This window comes from Pseudopipra pipra, chromosome 2, assembly GCF_036250125.1.
Source record: "Pseudopipra pipra isolate bDixPip1 chromosome 2, bDixPip1.hap1, whole genome shotgun sequence".
Classification (NCBI taxonomy): Eukaryota; Metazoa; Chordata; class Aves; order Passeriformes; family Pipridae; genus Pseudopipra; species Pseudopipra pipra.
Genome location: NC_087550.1, coordinates 37,925,454 through 37,952,640, shown reverse-complemented (window position 1 = coordinate 37,952,640; position 27,187 = coordinate 37,925,454). Strand labels below are relative to the sequence as shown.

The following is a 27,187-nucleotide window of genomic DNA, read 5'->3' as shown; positions in this document are numbered from 1 at the left end:
TGTACCTTTCTGTGCCATTAAACATGATCGGGAGCTCCATCGCACTGGTCTGGTCTAGGCTGCTCCTTCTGTTTCTCCCAGCCTCTCAAAAAGGGTAAGGCTTTCCCCTTTCCGTAGCATTTTTTTTTCCTTTAACTGCTGATTTCTATTACCTTGAGACCTACATGGCAAAAATCATTCCTAGGGCTGAATCCATTATTGCCTGCTCATGTAGGCAATTGGAATGGTGTTGCAAGAGTGAACTGGGAATATTTGCTACCAAAAAAAGTTCCTGATGAGTTGCTTGTTATCACTCAGAAAAGGCTCAAAATTGCATATATCAAAACTTCTCAAAATGTGCTGTTTTGGTGTGTGTTAGAACTCCAAAACATTTTAGCTTACTTTTTTTCTGAGTCACACAGATCTACCCTATTGAGCTTTAATCACAAGACCAGACTCATTCAGATCAACACTAGACACTTATCTATTATACTAAAATCAGGAGCATCACTACCATCAGCATCTTTTGGAGGGGAAAAATACAATTTCAAATCCTAAAGGGGCTCAATTCTACTTTGGGGGTTGTGATCTCTCACTCAGGCAAAGTAGTCGTTGCAGCAAAAAGTTTGAGAAACAAGATAATAATTAGTAAAGTGAAATATGTGACTGCAGACAGAAAAATACAAACATTTAATTTTAAAGGGACATCTAAAACATTCTTAAGGTTGTTTTGTCTACAAAAGCATGTTTCATGACATATTGGATGATGGGGCAGATGGTGTGTATGGGTGCTTCTTGTGAGTGATTCAGTCTTCCAAATTCAGCCCACTTGAATTTGGTATGGGAGTGTACTCTTAGGCATGTGAAAACTTTCATTTTATGCTGATGGTGGAACTAGATCTTAATGTGGTCAACTTTTCATTGCATGAAGAGTCAGTTCTGCTATTTTCTATTTTTCGGTAAAGTGTTCCCATTTTGTTCTTGTAACAATTACTGGGTTTTGTCAGATGGTCCTGACAAACAACGTGAGTATAGTTGGTCTTGTTAAAATGGTATGTGTTGGAGTGCCTCAGTCACTGATTACTGAGTTCTCTCTAATTATTTCTGCAACAATGTGATGAAATTACATTACAATTACAATTTTCTGAAGACCTTTCCAATGTGAAGTATTGATCCTAGTGCTTCACATGCATCATGATTGTAGAGCACCTTGCGAACATGAGTTATGCGAACGTCACAATAGGTTAATGTCACAACAGATAAAGCATTTGTAAAATACTATTGGTTTTGCAATAGAAAAAAGCAGAAAATAGTGTCAGTCGAAATATACAGTGATGTTACTCAGTTACCACAAACTTGCCCTAAAATGTCATGCTGTACTCAACCATTTGTTTTGCATCCACAGTCATGCATATGTGTCTGAAATTAATGTTGAGATTGAATATAGTAATGATATAATGAAAATACTCATGATTATATTCTACAAATTTTTCTAGCAAAAAGGAAAAAAGCGTGATGTATGGACTCTCCATAGAGGAAACTTTATGCCAAAATAATTTATAGTACATTGTTTAATAGGAGAACAAAACTTGACACAAAATTCTAAGTACAGTCATGATTTATATCTGCTCGATTTATAGGAACTCAAGAGAAGGAAATGTAGAGGAGAGATGTCTAGTAGAGTGCTGGAGCAGAGCTGTATTGTGAGTTTCAGAAGCAGAAGGGATTATCAGAGGATCAGAATTCTCTGGGGAGAGCTTTTCAGCAGTATTGTAAAACTGTTCAAAACCTTGTTCTCTAAATGGTTTTGTAGTATTTCATGTTGTGATTTTTCTGTTTTTCATGTCATGAAAGTCTTTATTGGCATCTCTTATGCCATACACAAATTGGAAAAGACATTTCATATTAGAGAGTATTTGTGAGATGTTTCATTGCACTCAAGTTAGAAATTACTATGTTACAGAAAATATATTATGTAGGTAAGAGCCATGGCATCATTGCTGCATTTTTGAATTCAGGCTTCTTAAACTAATAAATGAAACTGAAAATCTTCCCCAGGAATTTTTTATTCATAATCAATCATGATTCTTAAGCATATCTACTTTAGCTGATAAAGGACATCTGAGACATTGAAGAAATCATGGACAGGTCTTCTTCCCTGCACAAAAAGAAATATTCACAAATGAAATAAACTAATCAAATCTAAATCATTTTCATACCTCAGCCTACTCCAAATGAGCTAAAAAACTGATTCTTTGGAGTTCTGTGACTTGGTAGATGAAAGGATCAAATAAAGGGATGAAAGATAAACACATGATATGTATCTACACTAGCCCTTGCTAATTATAATGCTTCTGAAAGCAGAGTGATTTCTTGGGTTGCTTTTATAGAAAAACTAGATGATAAATGGAAATAGAGTTAGTATGCTTTGTATCCAGCACAATCCTATTGAGAGAAAAACCCAGAACTGTGACATCCAGAGGGAACAGATGTGTATCATTTGCGTATTATTTATCACTGCATTGATTTAAATTGAGTTCCTCCAGAGGCTTCTCTTTACATTGGAAAGTGTGGTGAAAACTTCATTCTTATTATTCTTAGAAGGGAGTCCGTGGTTGCCCTTAGCACTGGCTTTTCAAGGTACTCATGGAAGGGAAAACCTACTGGAAACACCTGGTGGAATGGTGGAGGATTTTTGCGTGTTCCTGGTGCTCATCTCACTTGGAAATCCTGTGGGACAAAGTGTGTTGGGGAGTAGGATTGAATGGTAGCAGTTCGTGCTTAATTGCACCTGTGAGCTTACCTGTGGCCCTTAGAAATGGAATACAAGATATGGCATTGTCTTGATTGACTTTGAAACACCATGTGATGCCTTGATTGCTGTTTGTGATGGCTAGCTTATGAAAACAGAAATGGAGAAAGGAAACTGGCTGCACGAAGGGACAGACCCTGTCTGTAGTTAGCCATGATTCTTACTCTTTCTTGAGGAAGTCTGAAAATTGTGATGCAGAGGAAAGGACTCTGGTGTCATGGATAGCATTTTTCAATCTGAAAGTTTGTTTCAAAGCACAGTTGGCCATTCCTTCTAGGCTTCCTGAGTTTTGGTATGAAGCTTCGAAATCAAGAAATTATGAAATCAAGGTTGCCTATGCAGTCTTGATCCTTCCTAATATCTAAAGAGCAAACTATATTCTATATATACAAATATATATATTACCTTCATACTTTTCTGTTTGCCAAAGTTTTGTGTAAGCATTTATATTAAAGATTTAAAGTAAGAGCTCCCACTCTCACAAATAGACCACTAGAGCAGTGAATGGCACTAATTTGTCCATATTACGCTTTTCAAGACTAGGCCCTTAAACATGTATCTGTTCAATAAGGATATAGAACATAGTCCTTGCTTTATTTTGAACTTCTGCAGTTTAGAGTCCCTTCATCTGTCCCTGGTATAGCTAACATAGGTAGGGGGTTTGTCTTCCTATAAAGTATTTCACTTATTGAAATATCTTTCATTGAATGGGATTGATACCTTAACCCAAATCAAACTCACAAAATCTATTGGAGTAAAAAGCAATATTCTTTCATTTTAAGGAAATGCTTATGAGCCAAAATAAATAGGCTTGTCAAGCTTTATTTTTCATTTCCTGTCCAATTCTGACTGGCTTTTAGTCATTGAATTTTTGAAACATCATCCTCCACAAAATCTAACTGTATTTCCACATTTTCTTTTCTTCCACTGCAGACTAATCAGATCACTTTTCATAACGTTCTTATCACCTGTTTTTCCTTCTGAGCTGCATGTTAATGAACTCTGTTGTTTGAATGTTCGCTATTTCTACTTCAGCATTGAAGTGTTGACTTCATTAATGCTAAATGAGATGTTGCAGTTCCTTCATTTAGCTACTTGCTTCTTGGCAGTCAGAGATTGAAATCTGTAGATTTGGGAAAATATAACTTAAAATTTGATCTCTACAAGTAGGCCAAGTTTAAAAATTTCAAATATTAAAAACACATTTGAGAAAGTTTAGATATTTAGGAGACAGTTTTTTTTCCCTAGTACTTTCTGATAGTTGCTATCCTTGAATGTTGCAATTCCCAGAGGTTTTATTTTTGTTCTTCAAGTCATGCTGCTCTGTGTCTAACACTTAGGTTAAATGCTGTCATTCAGGCACTCGTCTTGAATTATCCTTGTGCTAATACATGTAAGTAATTTTAAATTTCAGTTTAACTATAGGAAACAATTCAGGCTTTGATGGGGTGCCTAAAGTGGTATTTAGCTTTGACTGTATGAAAACATTCAGATGTTTGGATTTATGCAGCCTGATACTTTTGTGCAGTGTGCCAACAATATTTATGTCATTAGTTGTCTTATGCAACTGCAGGTGATCAGACTGTGAGGAAAGCAGTCAGCTTATTTAGATGCTATAATACAGGTACAACGCTGAAGAGATTTAGTATTGGTTATTTTTGATGACCTGAGTTCGAAAATTTGACCACAGCAAATCTGTAGGATAGAATTGTGTTGCATTGATTTCAGTTGAAACATCATCAGTTACTCTTTCCACAGTTTAGTGCACATCTAGGCCAATTGTGAAATAGTAATTTGTCTGATTCTTCAAAAGTTCTTAGTATTTGAATATTTGTATTTAAATGATGCATTCAATTATCAGTGCAAACTGCTGTGTGTTCTAAGATCATAATGTATTGCTTTTGATTTTATCCTATACTTTGGGTTTTTTTGGTTAGCAAAACTGAGTTCAGCCATAAATAGTCCAATCTGTACAAGAATGTGGTAACATGAAACTAGCTGAAATTTAGAGTATTTAATATCCAGTAACATAAAATATTTGGTTAATTCCAGAACATCCATAGAATATAATGTGCATACGTGGTTATGAAGGACTGTGACCTTTAAGTTTATTTGCATTATTTTTATTCATTTGACATAATAAACACAGTTACAAAGCTTTTGGAAGTTTTGAATACCTGTTGAGAAAACAAACAGATTGTATCTCATCTCTTAATGTACAGAAGCAAATCTCTGTTGGATGTGTGTGACACTGTATTAGGTGTATTGGCAGTTGTGCTTAGACAAACTTCTTGTAGGTTCAGACTCAGCAGGTACCTAAGTTGAAATTCATTGTAGTCAATGGAGAGCCAGAAGAAGCATGATCATTCTCATCCCTAAAGTAACTCTCAAACTGATGACTAAATATTGAATTAAATTTTAGAAGAAAAACAAAGCTATTGGGCTTTACTTTGATAGTGATTGTTCTTTTTCTCTGTCTTTAATGTGGTAGAAAGATGGCCAGAACTTCAAAGTTCTATTCCACTGTTTTTACAAGAAGTTACTGTGTCTACACTTATGATGTAAGAAGTGTGCTTATTTGGAGAGTGTTTGATTGTGACCATTCTGCAGCTGCTACAGCATGCATTGCACAGTTTAGCCACAACTAAGCAGTGCTACGATGTTGATTACAGCTTGTCAAACACTTCAGGCTGTTCCCCTATACTTAACTGAAATAGATATTTTCTAAAAGTATGGGTTTCCAGCTACACTACTAAATTTCAGAAGTTTCTATTAAATATAATTTTAAACTGAAGTATTATACAAGAAAAGATTTTCTTTAAATTGAATTTTGTTCTCTCAAATGGAGAAATGAAATAATTTTGGATCTTTTTCAATTTCATTTCTGAAAGGCTTCCTTATTAGTGTACAATTTTACAGGCAGTTGAACAATAATGTAGAGTAGACTACTTTTTATTTCTGACACTATATTTTGTTAGACTTGTGTTATAAAATGAGTTAGTGTTGAAGTAGACAGCTACTTTTGTCCTGATGTGCAACTACTGCATCTTATATGTAGCTTTTTGTTTGATTATAAATTCTGCATGGCAGGGACTTCTAGGTATAAAGAAGCTTGTAAAAACTGGCATGATTTTGCATCAATTTTATTCTGTGGTAGGACTGAAAATAAAATTACCTCCTCCTTAAAGTCGTTCCATTTTTCTCTGTTGATAACTATTTACGATAAAATTGTGCTGAAGTCAAAAGTGAGATTCTTGTTCACCAGAAGGCATGAGAAATTTTCTGGAAGGAAATAGAGCTGTATGAAATAAATTTGATAGTATTTGATTTGGCATTTAGCACAATGAACTCCTTCCACAGCTATATTATAGATGTCCAAATATTTACCATCACAGTATCTTATCTTCTTCCATTTATTATCACTCTGGCATTTTCTTTTGTTTCACTTCTTTCCATCTCCATTTCTTTTAGTGTAGCTAATTCAGGGCTTCCAGAAGAGCATTAGTATGGCAGCAGCCGGAATCAGTTGATGCTCTGTTTTCAGCTGCTCATCCTGATGCAGTTTTGTAACTGTTTGACAGTCAGTACATTGGATTGAAAGTGATGAGACTGCCAGTAATAAAAATGGTGTCTGTTGAGATCAAAAAGTGAACTATATTCTCTCAGAAGGTCATTTAAACTGCAATAAGACTACATGATCCAGTGCTCCTGATGGGCTACCCCTGGGTGCATTGTCTTGAATCATAGAATGTGTGGATTGGAAGGGACCTTAAGGATCATCTAGTTCCAACCCTCCTGCCATAAGCAGGGGTACCTTTCACTAGATCAGGTCGCTCTGAGCCCCATCCAACCTGGCCTTGAATACTTCCAGGTATGGGGCACCCACAACTTCTCTGGGTAACTTGTTCCAGTGCCTCACCACCCCCACAGTAAAGACTTTATTCTTAATATCTAATCTAAACCCACTCTCGTTCAGTTTAAAGCCATTTCTCTTTGTTCTACCACTCCATGCCCTTGAAAACAGTGCCTCTCCAGCTTTCCTGTAAACCCCCTCTAGGTAATGGAAGGTGCTAGAAGGTCCCCTCAGAGCCTTCTCTTCTCCAGGCTGAACAACCCCAACTCTCTCACCAGTGTCTCAGTCTTTCGTGATGGGAGAGCTGTTCCACCTCTCTAATCATCATCAGGGCTGCTCTCATTCGGTTCATCCCCCAGCCTGAACTGATACTGGGGTTTGCCCTGACACAAATACAGTACCTTGCACCTGACCTTGTTAAAACTCATGAGGTTCCCATGGACCCACTTCTCTAGTTTGTCCAGGTCTCTCTGGATTGCATCCTGTCCTTCAGGTGTGTCAACCACACCACTCAGCTTGGTGTCATCTGCAGACTTCCTGAGGGTGCACTTGATCCCTTTGTCAATGTCCTCATTAATTAGAAAAAACATCTTAAACATTGTAGCAAAGGTTAAAGCCATTCTGGGGCAAAACTTTTTTTTGTGATGCTTAGCAGAGCTAAAGCACATAGCTCAGGAAGAAGTTGTGCTGAACTGATTTGATATGGAAGTTAAAGATGAAAACAAATAACTTCAGTTTTCTGATGGAGAGGTTTTGAAGAAAATTAAACTAGCATAAGTAAGGATAAAATGACAATAATAAAAAAGGTAAAATCAATAAAATAATAAAAGAACTGTTTTCTACAGAGAAAGATATAGTTGTAATATAATTTACCTAGTGATCTTTAGTAATCTCTTAGTGTTGGAGCAGCCAGCTGAAGTCATCACTTTTATCATGGCCGAAGCTCTCCTTTAGGTTGGGTTTGGTTTTGCATTGTTACTAATTTTCAGTGTATTGCTATTCCATTGTCCTTTCAGTGGTAGGTTACAGTTTACATTTTAGAAATTTTTAAAAAATCATTTACACTTCCTAATCTCTTGGTTTTCTAGCTTAATCCTAGCCTTCACAGCCCATGATAATCTGTAAGCAACAGTGAATTACTGACAGAAAAATTAAACTGAACTAGTTTCAGGGTAGGGGTGAAACACAAAACAAATTTCTCCTAAGTGTTATGCAGATGGTGTCTCATGGCCTAGGGAAATGAAGACTTCTTGTGCCTGACATTTGAAAACCAGATTAGATTGCTTCTGTGAGGAGCAGGGAGTTGGGACTTGATGATCCTTATGGATCCTTTCCAACTTGATGTATTCTGTGATTATGTAACTCAAAAGAGATTTTCCCGGAATGTGCCTGTCTCTTTGTGGAAGCCACTTCACAGCAAAAGAACAAATGGGTCCGTTACCCAGGGGATGACTTCTCTGGTTTAGAGTGCTAAATAAATAAGCCTACTTCTGTGAGCTATCTCATAGAAGAAAACATACGTTTCTGATGTTTGTATTTATTTCTTTATATTTCTCTCAATAGCAGAAAATGAAGTCTGAAGAGTTTACTCGATAAAGTCCTGGGAATTTTAGGCATAAGAACTCTGCTGCGGGTTGTTGTATCTTGCAATCTTTGCTCTGTCCCGTCATTGTGTTGCTGAATTGAGCTTCATTTCTTAGAACATTCGTAAGGAAAGGCAAGCCCAATTTTCATACTTCTCCCTCATTTCATTGGTATTTAGCACAAATTGTTTTCCCTTTCTTACAAAGTTGTATCCGTATCTTCAGTGGCATCCACTGAAGCCTGAGGTGATGTGGGTGTTTGTTCAAGTGGCTGTGGCTTAAACAAAGGGTGAGATAGTCAGTGAATCCCTTGATTTATTTTTCTCTTTGAAGACAGGACATTATGTTGCCAGTAGAGATATGCAGGCTAATTAGCTGGAAGTTCTGAGGAACTAGCTCAGTAAAGGAGAGATGTTCAGCTTTGGGGAAAAATAGATACAAAAACATTGAGCAAAACAAGCTAAGCAATATTTGCTCAGTGAAATTCCTCTGACTAATTGACAGTGAAGTCTATCAAGTACTTAGTGGGAGACTTATGATCTTAAAATACTTTTGAAATTCATTTAGATACAATTCCAAGTTGTGTTCAAATGCATGCTATAAAAAAGACTTATCAAGCATGCTCCTGAGCAAGGGAGTGAATATGACTGGGGAGCAAAATAATTCTGTGGGGAAAGGAAACTGAAAATTATTGTCAAATAAATTGAAAGTGTTTCTTTCCCTTCAGGGAGGTATGTAAAATGTGGAGCAAAATGCTAAGAGATGTTGTTACCAGTCAGATTTTTACCAATCTTTGCAACTTACAGGCAGAAGCCATTTCTCCTTTGAAGTATTGCTTTCTAACTCAAACAAGGAAACAAGATTGAAAGAGTACCATATCCCAGCTGTGGTCTATGGTATTTAATTTCTCTTTGGGTATGCTGTCCTCACAATAAGCTGGGAGAAGAAAATGGTCTAACTAGTAAAGCTAACTGATTAGGAAAGTGTTTCAAGCAATGATGTGCAGATGTTTTAGTGTCTTAGCCACAAATGCAGCACATGGAAAGATTTGACTACTGAGCGAGAAGGAAATAATTAAGCTAAACATCTCTGGGTGCATTTTATGTTTACAAATTGTTGGCATTTTGTTTTTACTTTCTAGTGGTAATTATTTTTTCTACCTATAAGTAGACCACCAAAATACTGCACTGTGGCTCTAGCAGAGGCAGACTGGTCCAGTGAATTCCCTGCTGTGGATTCCATCCATGTAGAGAGTTCACTGGACAACTGACACATACTTCTGTGTGCTCTGTGTGTGGCATTCTGGATATCACTCAAATGACAAGGGGCATTTAGGTAGGATTTTAACCAAACTTAAGAGTGACAGGAAGTCAGTGATTGCATTTCTGTAGCAGCACTACTTGTTAAAGAGCAATCTGCTTTCCCAGGGGAGGTGGGACAAGTGTAGTCAGCATCTCTGATTGACTGCGGTTTTGTGTGAGCTCATGTAAAAATGAGTGAAAACTGTTCTTACCCGTCTGTATTTTTAGGTTAGCATGAGAGAGCATTTAAAATTCGAATAGCAATTTAATGTATACTGTGTAAAAAAAAAAATCAGAAATTGATTGGAAGTCTCTTGAAATGAGCCCCAGCAGGACACTGCTGCTGAAGTTGGGTTGCAGCTTATTTTCAAAATGATTTCCTAATTTACTGATGAGGAAATATATTTTTCCTCAAGCATAGATAGATTGCTGTGCAGAGAGCAAAATGTACAGAATTCTTCTTTCAAGATGCTAGACATGATAAGCAGGTTTCAAGTAAGCCTTTTGAAAATTGCAAAGTAGTGAAAGCATTCCTTGAAAATACTTGAGAGCTTTTTCACTGTATATTGAAAGCAATTAGCAATAAAGAAAATACTCAGGACCATCAAAGTATAATTTTTCTGCTGGTTTATATACCAGCACCCTATTGTTTTTTTATCTTTTTGATAAGGGTTGAAACATTGCTTTCCTTTCAGCTGTCTTTTAAAAAATTACTTCATAGCTGGAATTAGTCACTCCAGGCATTTTCTTTGCTGGTGCTTCAAATAAGCATAAAAGCTAAAATATTAATCATACCTGAGCATTATTCATGATTTGTGGCTTGATAAGCTGAACCCCACAAAGGCCTTCAAACATCTGCCTTGTTTTTAAAGGATTGGAGGGCAGTTGCTGGGTGGTAGTAGCTTGGTGTGCCTTCTGAACTGCCGTTGGTCAAAATTAGGAATTTTTTCATCCCAATTTTATTTTGTTTCCTCTGCCCTTCTGTGTGTAATGGGCAGCAAAGTTAACTCTAAGTCTTGAGGTACAGATGGAATTAAGTCCTCTGTGACTTGTTTATAATGACTTCACCAACCTGTTGCAGAGCCAGGACTTTAAAGATCACTTGTCATAATAAAGGTATACAGCTTTAAAATTTTAGAGCAAAATTAAGAAAAAATCCATATAGCATATTTAGATGAATTCAATCCTCATGATGTTACATTTTTTGCATTTCTGCTTTATTTTCTTTTTTTTGATGCGATTTTCCTTTCCCTGTTCTAGTGACATATTGCAACTCACTCTGAAGAGATAGAGGCTTATGAATGGTGGTATAATGTGCTTGTGTGGATATATGTGCTAAATTTGTGCTGTAAGAGGAAGGGATGAATAAGAACTTGTCATGTACTCTTTCTCCTCATTGAAGGACTATATTCTTGATTGATTTCTCTCATCCGAAAAAGAATCACTTATCTTGAGAGCGTATGAGATACCTTGTGATAACAAAAGAGAGGGATAAAATCTGAATATTCCTTAGTACAAAAACTGTTCTTCATTTCACTTGTAATAGATTTTCAAGGTCTTTTTGGGGATGAGCTCATAGCCCTATGCCTAATCTGTCCACATCTGGTGCTATTTAGTACAGATTTTTTTCCTGTACCTTTTCATTTTTCATTCAGTTATTATTTTTATAATCAACTATGATCAATATTATATAATGTTTGAAAATTACACAAACCACATTCTAAAAAACAAGCAAAAAATTATTTTGCTAAGTAAATATAATTATCCAGTAAACATATGGAATAATTCTGTCCATGGGGTAAACACTAAACTTTCATTCAAACAAATACAGAGCATTGCCACCGAGGTGGGGATATTTGCTTGTGTCACTGCGAGCAAAATTTTGACCTGTTGTGTTTTCTGACCATATTAACAGTCCTTCACAGTTCTCTGTGGTGTGCAGCCATGCCTAACCTATAAAATATGATTTTCTCTGACATGATGTTTGCATGCAAGATTGATTCAACCATCAGTTCTTGTTTATCTCCCAAAACAAACAGTCAATACTGATCTATCTTACCATAAGCCCCTTTTACTTAAATCCACACCTACTATAGCTTTTTGTCCTTTTAGTTTTGTGGAAATCCTCTTAGTCCATTCTGATACAGTTTGATGATAATGTTTTCCTGTGAGTATTTTCATTGTTCCTTTTTCTTGTTTCTTTCATGACTTTTTCTCCAGAGGGAAACTAGTGAAATTCTTGCTCATATGATTTATGAGCAGTATTATCTCTTCTAATTGAAAAAACTTGTGGCAATTTTGTGTTTCACTCGTTTTCTAAATTGATTCTTATACTGACAATGGGTAGATCAATAGTCTAATTCCGTGGTTATAATCACATCCTTAAATCAATATCTACAAAGCTTTTGGCAAGGAATAAACTGCTCCCTCAGTTTAGGTTGAGAGTAAAGCAATTCTCCAACATCCAGATCAATGTTTTGGGAACAAAAAACAGTATAAGATCATTCCCATACTTACCCCTCAAGGTTAATTAGATTTAACAAAAGTACTCCAGATTTTAATATTATGTTATAAATAACAGTGGAATCCAGAGCTAATGATGAAGTCATTGCAGCAATTTTCTGGACAGTAAAAAGTTAGGGGTTTGATGAATTTCAAACATACTGAAATTCCCTTTTTTTTTCCTGCTAGTTTACAACTAATTATTTTTAGTTAGTTTACAACTAATTCCAGCTTATTTTTTTTAGTAATACGAAGACCATAGACAGCAAATATACATAATAATTTCCACAAGAATATTCCAGTTAATTTTAATTAAACAAGTATTTTTATCAAAGTATGGAGGTAGTATTACATACTCTGAAGATTTTTTGGTTGGTTTTATTAGCTGAGGTAGTGGTTGTAATGCCTGCTAGTTAAAAAATGACATTGTAATACAGTAGTATCTTGCGCTTGATATTTAGTATTGCCTTTCATCCTCTGGGAGTTCCTACTGTTTTATAAATTATATTTACACATAATCATTTCACTGTCCACTTAATAGCATTACCAAAGGTAGAGTTTGGTATGGGAAGAAAACCATCCCTAAAACAGAATGCAAAGCATTTGAGGATAGCCAGAAAAAGGCTTCTGATCAACACAAGACAACACAAGCTCAGTTCTTATTTAGAAAAAAATAATTGAAAGGTAATTTTGTAGGTGGAAACCCAGTGTTTGGGACACTCAAAGTGGGATTTAAATCTCAGTTCCTCGAGGAGTGCATCCAACCTGAGTTCCCCCATTCCCATGAAACTGCTGTGAGCACTAGGTCATTATTTCCCCTCTCCCATGAAGTGGAAAAGATGGTGGTGAGCCCTTTGAAAATTACAGGTAAAGGACAGTCTATGGCAGTACAGGCTTCTGATATGCAATCACATATTGGGTATTGATTTACTTGGGTCATAAAATGCTAAGAAAGAATGCCAGGGAGGGTGACCTGTTCCCTTGGGCATGCACAGTGTGTGGTGCGTGTTCCCAGACACCTGGCAGAGTGACCTGTGCAGGAAGCCCCAGCCTGCAGTGAGCACAGCTGACTGGATGCAGGGAGGGGGTGATGCTGCAGACACAGGCTGTGCCTGAATTCTACTGTGCCGAGCTGCAGGCGAGTTTGCCTGTGTGATGAAGCTAGCTGCTCTCTTTGAACTTCATTTTGTGAGGTGAAATACCAACAAATTAAGACTAGAAACATCTGCAGATGACTGCATTTTTTGATGGATTTGGACTGCAGGCCATAATTCAGTACTTAATCTGCCTAAGCCTGCCAATGCAGGGAGCTGAACCTCAACTAGCTACTGCACATGATTCTCTCCAGGAAGCCAAGGCACTTGGCAGCTTGTTTCTATATCATCAATCAACTCAGCAGGCTTTAACTAACCTGTGCCTGTGACACCAGCTGTTGCAAAGTACTATTTTGGAAATGCATTGATCATCCCACTGCAGCATGATTGTTAGTGATTGTTATCTTTTTAAGGCTGGCATTTTTTAATTAACTTTTGATCTGTTGCAGCAAATTCACAAGGTATTTATTACTGTGTCAGTAATAATATAGTATATGCCATGTGCAATAGCTACTGATCATACCCAAAACCTCTGCATTTTCACACTGCAAAAGGAGCAGGCCAATTCAGGTACTTAAAACCAACTTGAGAATCCAAGCATTTGCTTTTTGTGGAAAACTTTTAGCATTGCGTGAAATCAGAGTGTGGCTTCCCATTTGAAAATGACTAAAATTTCTCAGGGGACTAAAGTTTTTGGTTTGTAAGATAGTTAGGACAGCTATTTTTTAAATAATATCATGTCTCATCTGATGTTATCAATAAAAATTTTTAAGCCATTTTACATAAGAAATCAAAATACAGTGAAGTATCACTTAAAATATCAAGTATAATCCATCTTTGAATGAGGATTAAAAATTAATTGTTTGAATTAATGTTTACTTAAATGTGATATCAGGCACACTTTCAGCACTGGTACTTCATGCTACAGGGACATTTTTGTGAGACACTAGTATTGTAGTGAGTGCATTATCATTTTCTAGGCTTAAAGAACATAATTCATGTGATTGTTTCATTTTTTTATCAGTTACAGGAAGCTTTTACTTTGCCTGCCAGCTGTAGGATTTTTACTAGCCTCCAGGTAGAACATGACCTGTTAACCACTATTCTTTTGTCCAGTGAGGTTTCTTACCAATCTGTTTTCCCTCCATCCAGATACAAGAGTATTATGGCAGACAGTGTCAAAGACCTTTCTAAAGTTGAGGTAAATGGCATCTACTGCTCTCCCCTCGTCCATAAATCCAGACATTGTATCAGAGAAGGCTATCAGGAGGATCAGACATGATTTATCCTACGTAAATCCATTACTTTTTTGTTCCCAGACACCCTTTTCTCCTTCATGTGCCCAGAAACATGCTCCAAGATGACTTGCTCCATTATTTTTCCAGGGACCAAAGAAAGTCTGACTTGCCTTTATTTCCCTGTATTAATCTTTTGGCTTTTCTTGATGGCATTTAATTTCCCCAGTTACCAGGGATCTCCCTCAAATTCCATGACTTTTCAAAGACAGTACAGAGTGGTGTTAGGACATTGGCCAGTTCTCTTTAACACTTTTGAATGCAACCCTTCATGTCCTGTATACCTTTGTGGTTTGAGTTCTCTCAAATACACCCTGATGCAATCTTCATCCCCTGATGGTAATTCTTCCTGTTGAGCTCTTTCACTGATACTGGGGGCCAGGAGACTGCCTGAAGCAAAGGCAGCACTGAATACCTCAGCTTTTCCTGTGTGTACTGTCACTAAATCCCACACCCCATTCAGCAGCAGGCTCACATTTCCATCTTCAGTCTTTTGTTACCAAAGTGGTTGTAAAAGCTTTTCTTATTGCCCTTGGCATCCCTTGAATGTCTCTGTTTAGTAGAATTTTGCCTTTCCTGAGACCATCCAGACATGTCCACGTGATGTTTCCAATTTCTCTTTTATAGCATGTCCTTGCTTCACCTCCTCTGTACTGTTTTTTTTTTTTTAGGATAGAACTCTGTCATGAGTTCCCTCCTTAGGCAAGCTGGTCTGATATGTCTTCTGGTTTGCAAATTCCATTTGCAAAGTAATGTGTTCCTGCTGATGGAAGCTATAGCACATATAACCTCCTCTCCAAAAACACAGGTTAGAGACTCAGAAGTTTTATTAAAGTTACAGAACAGAATCTGCTTGTTCTGTAGGTTTTTTTAATACTTGGGGAGAGGAGGGAGAGCTAACTTAATCTGCTATTTAAGAAATAGAATTCCACAATAACATAGATATTTTTGTCATATTAATCAGCTGTTTCTTTAATCATCTTTATTAAAGAAATATAAAATTTTATTATGAAATAGGAAAGAAACCCAAAGAGTAAAGAGAAGTAATAGTTACTATTCCTAAAGGTGTCTTTGGCATTTTTTCTGCTTCATATATATGTATTTATGGAGCAAAGCATATTAGCTTAAGATTAAAGCTACGTATGTTCAGTTTCATCTTCATGACATTATTTCTTGCTCACTTTATGTAGTAATCAAAAGGTATATAATGAAAATTTTATTTTCAAGGTTAATGGCAATACAAACTTTTTAAATATAAAGTTATTTTAACTTATTATTGTTTTTGTTATGAGACAAAAAATAGCAGCCATGGATCCCTGGCTACTTTCCTGTGGCATATCTTGATATACACAGTATATCCAAGAGAAAGATTGAGAAATGTGGAGTGGTGACAGTGAGTAGAGAAAAATATGACTTTTCAGCATCATTGGAAGCATCACGACTGGCTCTTCAAGGCTTAACCACTCCTCTTAACTATTTTCTTCTGTTCCCTGTAGAAAAAACAGTCTTGTCCTTGGATAAGCAAACATTAATTTTTTCTTGCACTGTTGAAAACCTTTCAGCTGTCTCAGAGTCAAATATTATTTTGAGAGACTGAGCCAAAGAGGAAAAAAGTTCAATGGAGGACTCATTTCTGGTGAGTCCTTAGAATCAGAAGGGGAGTGACTGACAGTGGGAAGTCTCAGTACGGAAATGATCTAGGATCATCCATTTAGAGCACAGTATTAATGAATTTTGCTGCATGCTTTACATTCGTTTGTAGAATCTAGCTGCATGTAACAGCTGTTTGCATTATTTCTCTGAAGTATGCCTAGAAAGATTTGTATGATAAACTACCAGCAGCAAAGCTCAAATAAATTTACTGCAGAGACAAATGAATAAATAAAGTGCTTCAGATCTAACAGTCTAACCAAATGCCACTTGTGTCCCTATGGACTATAGTTAATTAAATGGTCAAATACATTTTCACCTAATCCAGTGTGTGCTGTGCCAGGCACTTCTGCTTGCTGGTTTTATGAAGATCACTTGGTGTTGCAGCTTGGGACAAAGTGCAGCATGAGGAGTTTCCTTAGCCTCTCACTGCCTGGTTTGCTTAGTAAAAATACACTAATTCTGGAGATCTGATGGGGGCAGACAGAACAGGATGAGGAGGTCAAGCAGTTGATTAAGTGCCACTTGGACATTTGACTTGGAGAGAGAAGTCACTTTGAGTGGTCCTGAGGAGGTGAGTAGGGGAAGAATTGCCTCATAGCTGTGTCACTGCTATTCCATCCCTGTCCCTGTAAAGCTGTACCTGCTCATGCAGCTTCTGCTGCATAGGATTGTTGTGACACTGGGTTCTGCTTAAAATGGGTGCAGGTCTTGGAAGCTGAAATCTGAACGAATCACACTGCCTAAATTTTGGAGTTGTATAAAGCACAGACAGCTAGAAGGAAGCAATTTTATTAGTAGACCATGGGGGGAATGCTGTCCTGTAATGGTTGTCTTGTGCCAGTCATATGTGCCAGTCCTTCACCCTGGCTTGTAGGTATTTTAGGTAACCTGGTAGGGAGGCTAGACTTAATGCTGCTGTTAAATCACTGGTCTGCTGTAATTCTTTATGTGTTTTTCTACATAAGGAATAAAAATAATATAAACCCTTTTATAAACAGCTTTGAAATCTCTGCAAAGTGCTGTAAAAACTGAATTTATTTATGTGTCTGAGAAAGTGGTGTGGAGGGGGGAAGGAGTGGATCTACCCGTTCCCTGAACAGGGCTCTGCTGTGTATCAAGGCAGCATCCTGGGTCATCTCTCTTTGTGAAGGGTAAGGATATTGAAACCATCTTCTCCTGTATGAGTCTGGTCTTTTCTACTAACACAGGACAAAGCAATCATAAACATTGAGTTGTAATATGAGGGCAGGTGATGTGAAGTACTTTCTGTCTCTGTCTCTCATAATCTGTGTTGCAGGAAGATAGTGAGGAAAGAGTTTTTCATTCCAAAGGCCAAGCCAAACTATATGATACATGTGGTTATCCTGTGTGCAAACTATATCTCTACCTTGCTAATGTGCAAGTAGTGTTTGTCACATCATAGTATAACTGCAGTCTATCTGCTGCTTTGTTCCTTCTTCTGTTTAGTTCTGGTATTTAAAAACATATTTTTTTAGGAAATTGGGTTAGGAAAATTACTTCTGTTGAAGAAGTTTTTAAAGAAATTATCTTCTGTGTGTATCTTATAGTATTCTGATATTTCAAGGAACAGCTCAAACACCACCTCAAACTCTATACTAAATAGCATTTCTAGCCAGGAAAAAAATTTCTAACTCATAATTATATAATACTAGGATCTTTATCTAAAATCTTTTTTTTAAACTGGGTCTTTCAATATGTAAATTATTCACAAATGCTCTTAAGTTATTATTTGCATTAGTTTATCTGCAGATTAGTACATATATATCAAAACACAGTTTGGTTTCCAGGAACTCTCAGGGAAGGCATTTTTTTTTTATTAGTAATTTAAATACATATTTTATTGAAATACTAAATTTTCTTAGATTTTGTCATTTATTTTTAAAATGTAAATAGTTTTAATTGCAATATGGTAGGTTACTGTTTTATAAAGGAGAGATAAATGATTTATTGTGGTTCTCTAAATAAATCAGCAATGTCCAACTGATGTTTGAGGGGCAGCACCCACTGCTTTGCCTGCCTACAAACCAAGGTGGAAGTTACAACTCATAGACAGAGCATGGAAATACACATGTGCAGAAAAGACAACGTGGATTCCCTGGTCAAACAACTACTTGAGAAGATGTAGGTATCTTGACCTTCTAGTTGTCCGGCCTGCACATGTAAACTCCTTGCAGTCAAACTGGCTAAGCCTTCTGGGGTAGTCTGTAGCAGAGAAATGTTTTTCTGTTCTCTTAGAAGGTAAAGGAAAAACACTTGGGCAGTGTGGAGGAGAATGTTGCAGAAAAGGAGGAGGGAGTTGGAAGAAAATACAAAGGTGCTGTATTAGGGAAGGGGATCCAGGAAACACTGCAGTAGGGGAAAGGGAAGAAGAGGATACCAGATTGACTGGCTGAGCACTGCTGCTGTAAAGAAAGATGGACACAGAGCACAGCCTGGGATGATTAGGAAGGAGGTTTCAGGCTGATATTTTTACTTGCCATTTTACCTCCAAGAAGAATTCTTTGCCAAATGTTTAATTTAGGCAATTTTAACTCCTGGAAGGGACCCTTTCTTTGTCATACCATAGGCATCTGTCTGCTAAAAATACAATTTTGTTTTGTGTTTTTGGGAAGTTGTATGTATGTCAGACATCCGTCTTTAATACATCAGTGCTGTAGTCTTCTGGTTTGGTCCTGGAAAAGTAGTACAAATGGAAAGTGGGGTGTGCTGTCTTCCTGCAGAACAGGAACCTCTTCAGCACTGTCACTGCCTTTGAAGAGAATTGGTTGTATGTCACTTGAGACAATTTGCTTTTCAGCTGTGTGAAGTTACTGCCCCCTAGTAATATTCAATATTTTTGGTACTTTAAAAGCCCTCAGTCTTTTTGACTATGCCGATTTATGAAATCTGCTGTTAGGATAATTTGCTTGGGCTGTACTACTGATCTGGAAACACACTTCTTTTCTTTAGGTGCAATGTTTAAATACCACTGACCTGTTTTTTGTCAGAATTATGTTTAAATACTAGGTAAAATCTAAAATCTGGTACTATCTGAGAAGTCATTTCTTTTAATGATTTTAGTAAAGAGATATTAAACAGCTTTATTACTGACCAAAAGGAAAATATAGTGGAAATTATTGTTATTATTAGCCTTTTAAATTTCAAAATTGCTTTCTGGTTTCCTAAAGATGCTTATTAATAAATTAAGTCCTACTAGAAACATGGAAAAACGGCTTTCTGAGTGACCTGTGTGATTAAAGTTTCCTGATGAAGTCATAATATGCTTTGGTTTTGGACTGTGTACGGACAGGACTAAAATGTTATTCAATCTTTACTTAGATCCATAGATCCTAATTACAACTGTACCAATCTTGCTCAAGGATTTAGCATGGTATATGCATTACCTTCTGATAGAAATAAAGTAGCTCAGTATTTGATTACTGGAGGAAGTATTGGAATATGGTAATCACATATTTGACTTCATCTGCAGCTATAATGCACTTAAGTTGGGTGGAGATGGCAAAACTTTTTTTTGCCACCAGCAGTCTCATTGGAATTAACCTCCCAGCAAGTAGTCTGCTGATTTTGTAACAAGGAGAAAAAGTTGTAAAAGAAGCCACACTACAAAATAAACTGAATAAAATTAAGGGCATCTTTCCACTGGGGTGTTATGTCCCATCAGAAAATAGAATAGTTTTACTACAGTATTCCTCCCACCAAAAAGCCTCAGCTGACACAAATAAGTGACTACATAGCTGAGAGAGGCTGGAGAATTCATTAGTAGTAGTTTTTGAGATTAGACTGCAGAGTTTAAGGTAGAAGCAATGGGATGCTATCTCTTGTTATTTCTGCTGGTTGCTTTGTTCATATGGCCCTCATGCTCTTATTCAAGCCTAAGGACAATTTAAATGTTGATCAAAAAAAAGGTGTCATATTAATTTATCATTTACCAACAGTCCTGGCTCACTGGGGAGGTCCCAGATGATTGGAAGTTGGCGAATGTCATGCTGATCCACAAAAAGGGCTGCAAGAAGGACCTGGGAAACCACAGACCTGTCAGCCTGACCTCAGTGCCTGGCAAAGTTATGGAGCAGATCATCCTAAGTTCAATCACATAGCACCTGCAGGATGGACAAGGGATCAGACCCAGCCAGCACGGGTTTAGGAAGGGCAGGTCCTGTCTGACCAACCTAAACTCCTTTTATGATCAGGTGACCCACCTGGTGGATGAGGGGAAGGCTGTGGATGTGTCTGCCTGGACTTCAGCAAAGCCTTTGACACCGTCTCCCATAGCATTCTCCTGAAAAAGCTGGCAACCCACAGCTTGGACAGAGGCCCTCTGTGCTGGGTCAGGAACTGGCTGGAGGGCCGGGCCCAGAGAGTGGTGGTGAACGGGGCTGCATCCAGTTGGCAACCGGTCACTAGTGGTGACCCCCAGGAATCAGTGCTAGGCCCAGTTCTGTTTAATATCTTTATCGATGATCTGGATGAAGGGATTGAGTGTATCATTAGCAAATTTGCAGATATTGGTACAAATTCAGAATTTCTTCTTAGCATTGTATTTTTAAAACCTACACATGGCTGGGAAAATCAGACTCCATACATGTAGGAATGGCCCTTGTTTACTTCTTCTGGAAAATGGACCCCTTTCTTGACTCTTGAGTACATGAGTTGTATTTCTTTTCAATTGATAGAGAATAAATAAGACACTAATTAAAACCTTGAAGCAAATTTCCAAACTTCCTCCCACAGCAATATCCAGATCCATACAAATTCGTATGAGTCAGACAAGTGCTTGATGAGATTCAAACCAACACACAGGATTTTGTTCTTCTGTAACCTAAAGCAACTATAAACTAGAGTTGGGTTTTTTTTCCAATTAAAAAATATGAAACATACTCTCATTATTTTAATAAAGCAGAGTGTTTCAATCAAAACTATGAACTATAAATTAATGAGTGCCTTTTAAACTCTGGACACATGTGGAACTGAAAGGCCTATTACAGAAGTTGAAAATCTGTATTAAATGAATACACCCACTACATCTATTGAATTGGCAAGATAATAAATGTGCAGCCCTCTCTTTTACTTCTGAACAACACATTGTTCATATTAATAACATAGTAATTAGCTGAGAGTTTTATGAGACATTGTAAATATACTTCGACTACACTTTTCAGTTACTTTTGGACCGTGTTTGATTGTGTAAGTATCATGTTGCCAGTCTGGTCTGGGTGCTCATCCTATGTGGTTTAGGATTTCATGGCATTTACTTTTATGGCTTTAACAGAGTTATGGCTGCAAAAGTTAGAGAGGTGGGTACTTTGTGACTTATTTCATTAAGCTCTGTGCTGGATAACGCATAAACATGTGACATTTCCAGTCTCTAAATGTCATATCAAGTAATGGAAGAAATTGGTTGGCTTGGAGTAGGTCCATCCTAGCAGTGAGATAAAGAAACATTGTCTTGCCTATTTTTGAGTGTCAGGGTGTTTCTAAGGTTTCCACCTTTGTCTCTGCCCAAGCTTCCTGTGGCCAAGTGGTGTCTCTCATGTCTCTGTAGAATCACAAAGTGTTACTAAGCTATAGTCATGACGAGTAGAAACAAGTTAATTGGTTTTTCTTGGCAGATCTGTGCCATCTATGTTCCTTTCAAATAGGATGGGCTGGAGAATCCTTTATCCCTCTGCAGGCTTGTACCTTCAGTCTTACCTCCTTTTTATGTGAGATCTCTGTAGTTACAAGTTTTATTAAAATGTGTAACAAACAATTAGCTGGTAGCAGTGGATACCTGTTGTGTTCTGTAAGTGAATTTTGAGTGTATTTGCCAATGCAGTTTCCCCAGGTTAGATATTCTCAATGGAGAAGGTCAACACAAACATCAGTTGAGTATGTTTGCCTTTCATAATCAAGGTTATGTCAGAATTTTAGGCAGCTGGTGGCATTCAGCCCACAGCAAAGATGCTCTGCAAGTAGAAAGCATGGTTTTATTGATTATAAAGCTGATTCACACCTTGTGTTTTTGATCATCACATGTTATGTGGGGATTTCCTCCCTCCTTGTTCCATAAGCTATTACAGTGTCCAAAGAAGGGCAACAAAGATGGTGAATGGCCTTGAGGGGAAGCTGTATGAGGAGCGGCTGAGGTCACTTGGTCTGCTTAGCCTGGAGAAGAGGAGACTGAGGGGAGACCTCATTGCAGTCTACAACTTCCTTGTGAAGGGAAGAGGAGGGGCAGGCACTGATCTCTTCTCTGTGGTGACCAGTGACAAAACCCGAGGGAATGGCCTGAAGTTGTGTCAGGAGAGGATTAGGTTGGGTATTAGAAAAAGGTTCTTTACTCAGAGGGTGGCTGAGCACTGGAACAGGCTCTCCAGAGTACCAAACCTGAGACAATTCAAGAAGCATTTGCATGAGACTCTCAGGCACGTGGTGTGACTCTTGGGGATGGTCCTGTGCAGGGTTAAGAGTTGGACTCAGTGGTCTTTATGGGTCCCTTCCAACTCAGCATATTCTGTGATTCTATGATTCTGTGATTTGTTTATTACCATAAACACTGTCTACATTGTATTTGATTGGTGAAGTTTTTCTAAAGCCAAACATGCTTTTATTATGGCTTAAGAGTTAAGAGAAGAGGTATGGAAGAACCAAAACATATTATGTTGTATTTTTTATGTGCTAGTGGCTTTTACACCTGTTTTTCCCATTCCCTTTCTTCCTGATTGCTTCTTCTGATAAGAAGTGACAGAAAGTGGCAAGCAGGCCAGTGCTGTGGATGTTTACACTGATGTCTGATAGCTACAAAGCTATATATATTCATGGGAGGGAAAAATGACATTTCCACCACATACAGGGGTCATATAGAGGCCTTTGAAAGCTGATACAGGACTGAAAACATTACATGACAGACAACTGCTGTATCTGAGTTAATACTAGGGTACTTGCCCAGGCTTGCCAGCCAAAGGGGTTAAAACCAGAAGTTTCTGGTCCAACATGATGGATTCTGTTTCTATAAATGTGGTAGGTTCAGTAAGTGAGAATGATCATGCTTAAAAGGCTGTGTTGGCCTTGTGTTCAGACTCCTCTTGGCAGAGTGAAGTTCTCATTTATTTAACTGGGCAACTATTACAGCAACATTTTACAAATTAAATGCAATTATATAAACCAAGATTTTTCAAGAGGCAAGGTTGTAGGGTAAAGTGACTTAAATGACTGTGACTGCCAAGTCACAAGCAGGTTTTGTTAATTTTGAATAATTTTATGTCACTTTTAGATTTTTAGTTATATCTATTAGTTGATGGTAGTATTTTTTTGCCCAATGTCTCCTGGGCAGCCTGCAACAGCCCTTTCCCTTCATCTTCCTCAACTTTTATTCTTTCATCTTAAAAACCAATCAACAACCAAAAAAGGGAAACATGCCCATACAATTTCATATTGCTCATTTCTCTGTGATTTGCAGGCCAAATCTATTTGCCCTGTAAGTACAAGAACACTTTAACTTGAAGCTCTGCCAGCTCATGCAGAAATTCAGAATTGAAACCGAGTATCTCAGATGAGCATCAGGATGAGGCTTACTGACAAATACAGGCATTAATCTATATCGTGCATACCACTTGGAGCTGGAAAAACAGTGAATGATAGAGCTTTGTAAAAAGCCTGAACCACTAGACTATGTATATTTTGCAGTTTTGTTTTTCATGAGGATGTTGAATCTAAAGCCAGTGTTTCTCTTATGTTTTAGGTGCTGTAGCAGTTCTGATCCCTCGCCTAGACCTGGTGATTTCTTTCGTTGGAGCCGTCAGCAGCAGCACTCTGGGACTGATTCTGCCACCTCTGGTTGAAATCCTCACTTTCTACAAGGAAAACTTAAGTTTATGGACGGTATTTAAGGATGTTTTTATAGCTGTTATTGGATTTGTTGGATTTTTAACAGGGACGTATGTGACGGTTGAAGAAATCGTTTATCCCGCATCCGCAGTTCTGGCTAACGCAACAGAGAGCTTCCCTGCAGATTTAAATGCTACAAACTTGGTGGTTGGTTTAAAGTAATAACGAGGAGCTGTGAACTATTTTGTTCCTTAACAAGAAATTCTTGACTCAGGACCTGCTTTCAACTACTGGTACTGTGTAGAGAGGTAGTTTGTTAGAGATGTAGGGTATACATGTGAAAATACGTTATTTTTTTAGAAAATAATTATATATCCCTTCTGGACTCTGAATGAAATGTTACAGGATGTTGTTTATCAGAGCAATATTAGTTTCATGATGCAAAAACATTCAACATCACAGATGATAAACAGTTTATTTTTGTACATTTTTTGGTAACTGTTATCCTGACCCATTTTTACACCATTTCTTTATCCTTGATTTCAACTATACAAATGTATAAAATATTGTATTTTTTGTTACCTATTGCTAGAAGTCTGTAGACTGCATATCTTTATTTCTGTTGGAACATATAATAATTGGCTTTGGATTCTTATGTTCTGCCTTAAATAGTATCTAACATGCCCTTTATATATTTTTGCTTCTTTTGTCTATTTTAGAAGAAAAAAAGAACAAGTTGATAAGTTGGTAAATGGGCAGAAATGGGTTTTGTTAGCAAGCCTGTGTGCTGAGTCCCCAGGTGCAATCCGGATTTTCAGAGTTCATATTTGACTTTCTGTCTCACACTTCATAGATGACTTTCCCTCCAAAGGTTGAAGCTCTATTTTTGGTCTTGTTTTCTAAAACCCCCTGTATTTTGTACAATAATAGAACTATTTATCATACTCATTCCCGTTCTGAAGAAACTTATTTTTAATTATAACATTCCTCCAAGAAATATGGTATGCCAAAACCTCTCCAGTGTAGTCATACAAATTAAGATAGAAATATATGTAATATTTTGCTTGCCTTCAGTATATTCCTCAGAAATCTACCATTTGGTAGTCTACCATTTGGCATTACAGTGCTAGAGTAATATACTACTAAATATATCTATATTTATATTTTCTTTTCAGAATATTTCCCTTGTCATCTACCATCTGGTGACTGTAATGAGCACTTTCATCTCCGTGTTGATGAGGGCATTTCTGATAGGGATTCGTTATAGCATGTAGTTTAAACTGCATGTATTTGTTCAAGCAATAGTTTTGAGTAATGCTCTAATTTTCATTTTAGCATGGACAAAGTAAAATACTTGGCAGGCACTTTAAAAGGAGGAGTCTCTGCAGGTGCTTTCTTGTGAAAGTGCCACAGAGCAGCAAATACAGGTAGTTAGCAGACACAAAAGGTAATTTCAGCTTTTCATCTTAAAGGGTGTTTAGTCTTTAAGCTGTTTTAAAAGACTTGGAATCTAAGTATTTCCATCTGTTTCATAATGAATCTGTTGTTTACCGAAACTATACACTACACACCAATAAGAATATATTTCTGTGCAGCATATTTTACTTGACATTAAATACTTGTACATGGAACATTTTTAGTAGACTGAGAGGATTTAAACACAAGTTATTTTTCCTGCGAGTTTTTCATCTTTCTCCTTGTGTGTTTGGAGAATAAAGGACTTTCAAATCCATTCACACTGTTTGTTCTGCATCAATTGTGTTGTAGTGAGCAGCTCTGAGAAAGTGCTTCTACCAGGGTGCAGAAAGACTTGAGCAGTTCAGAGTTGGGTGGTTAATTTGGCGGGTGCCAGTGAACACTGCCATGGTACTATCAATGAAGATTTGCTGACCTGGGTACCTGCAACTTAAAGAGGTGGCCTTGGTGCCCAGTGAAGGTACCATATCTTTTTGAAAGGCTGTAACTTGTTTAGAAGCTTGATAGGTTTGAGGGGTCTAAACTTAGCCATCAGACTTTGGATAACCTGGCCCAAATACAAAGCCATACACATCTTACTGCCGTGTCTGACAGCAGTGCAACCTGTCAGGGCGCAGATTTTCAGACAAGTGTGTTGCCACTGACTGACCAGGTATGAAGTAGTGTGTTTATGCAGTGGGCCAGTGTTGCCACGTCTAACAATGTTGTATCATTTGAATCTTGAAAATGTTTATTAAGATGTTTTGCACAATGTCAATTTTCTCCTACAGTGTAGGATTTTTGTTATTTTAACACTCATACAATGCATTTGCATGGCCTGCTCTTTCAAATAGAAAGAATCAGGGATCAGAGTATCTTAGTTTGGATAAGATTAAAATGTCACATTGTAAAAAACTAAGTCTGACTAATGAGAGTGTCCTGTGAAGCATTGCCAAAGATTTAAAAGATAGGAAATTCTGACAGAAACACCTCTTCTGAATAGGAATGTTGATTCAGCTTTTATAGTACTGTAGTAATAGCTGCAAGTTAAGAGGCAGGGAGTGAAACTGAGAGATTTCATAGATATGGTTTACATTAATATATATTTAAGATGGAAATGTACTTCAGCACAAGCTAAATTAAACTGAAAAATGTATGTGGTTGGCTTATGTTCCTGACAAGGAACAGAAAGCTATTGTATTTATATACTGTACTTGAACTTATATTTTACAATATCATATTGTTATTACAGTTTTAATGTAATTTAATAATTAGCTGCACTACAAGTAACTGGATCATTTTCTTGTCTGTAACTGTTCATTCTCAAGTACTGGGCAAGTAAGAGGGTGGGTTTGCCTAATGTTCTGTAAAACTTAAATCTTCTATATCAATAAAGACTACAAATTACCATGCAAACTCACTGTTATCCTGCCTGTCACCAGTACTGTGTCACTAGAAGAAGTAGGTGTCCTAATGCAGAATTTGCCTTTGAAATTATCCAAGGAATGGCAAGAGGGAGAGAGATGCAAGCTCCTTGCGAGGAGGCCAGGCCCTCTTCCCCCACCCCCCCCTTTCCAGCCAGACTGCAGAGCTCGGGACAGTTCGTAACTGGACCAAACACCTGTAGCAAAAGCTGAGCGGGGGCTTTTTCCCTCTCACTGTTAAGTGGGAGTGGATGCAAGGCTTAGTATTTTGAAGCCGAGCCAAAAGAGACAGGCTGATAAGGAAAGCAGCTCGGTGCCAGGGGAAGGAAAAAACCCCAGGCGAAATTGGAGACGGGCCAGAGAGAGGCTCAGTGAGTGCCCTACAGAGGTTCGACCAGGGGCAGCCGAA

The 27,187-nt window shown here is 37.5% G+C and overlaps 1 protein-coding gene across 3 annotated transcripts in view; it reads left to right on the top strand.

The window, feature by feature from the left end:
* SLC36A4 (solute carrier family 36 member 4) overlaps positions 1–26,780 on the top strand; it is a 92,379-nt gene extending 65,599 nt beyond the window's left edge. For 2 of the 3 annotated variants that reach the window (XM_064645049.1, XM_064645048.1), the window contains exon 11: positions 23,814–26,780. In XM_064645049.1, the coding sequence (XP_064501119.1) occupies positions 23,814–24,121 (308 nt within the window). In that variant the 3' untranslated portion in view covers positions 24,122–26,780. The remainder of the gene's footprint in view (positions 1–23,813) is intronic. The other variant, XM_064645050.1, reaches the window with a different exon arrangement.
* The last annotated feature ends 407 nt before the right edge of the window (positions 26,781–27,187 follow it).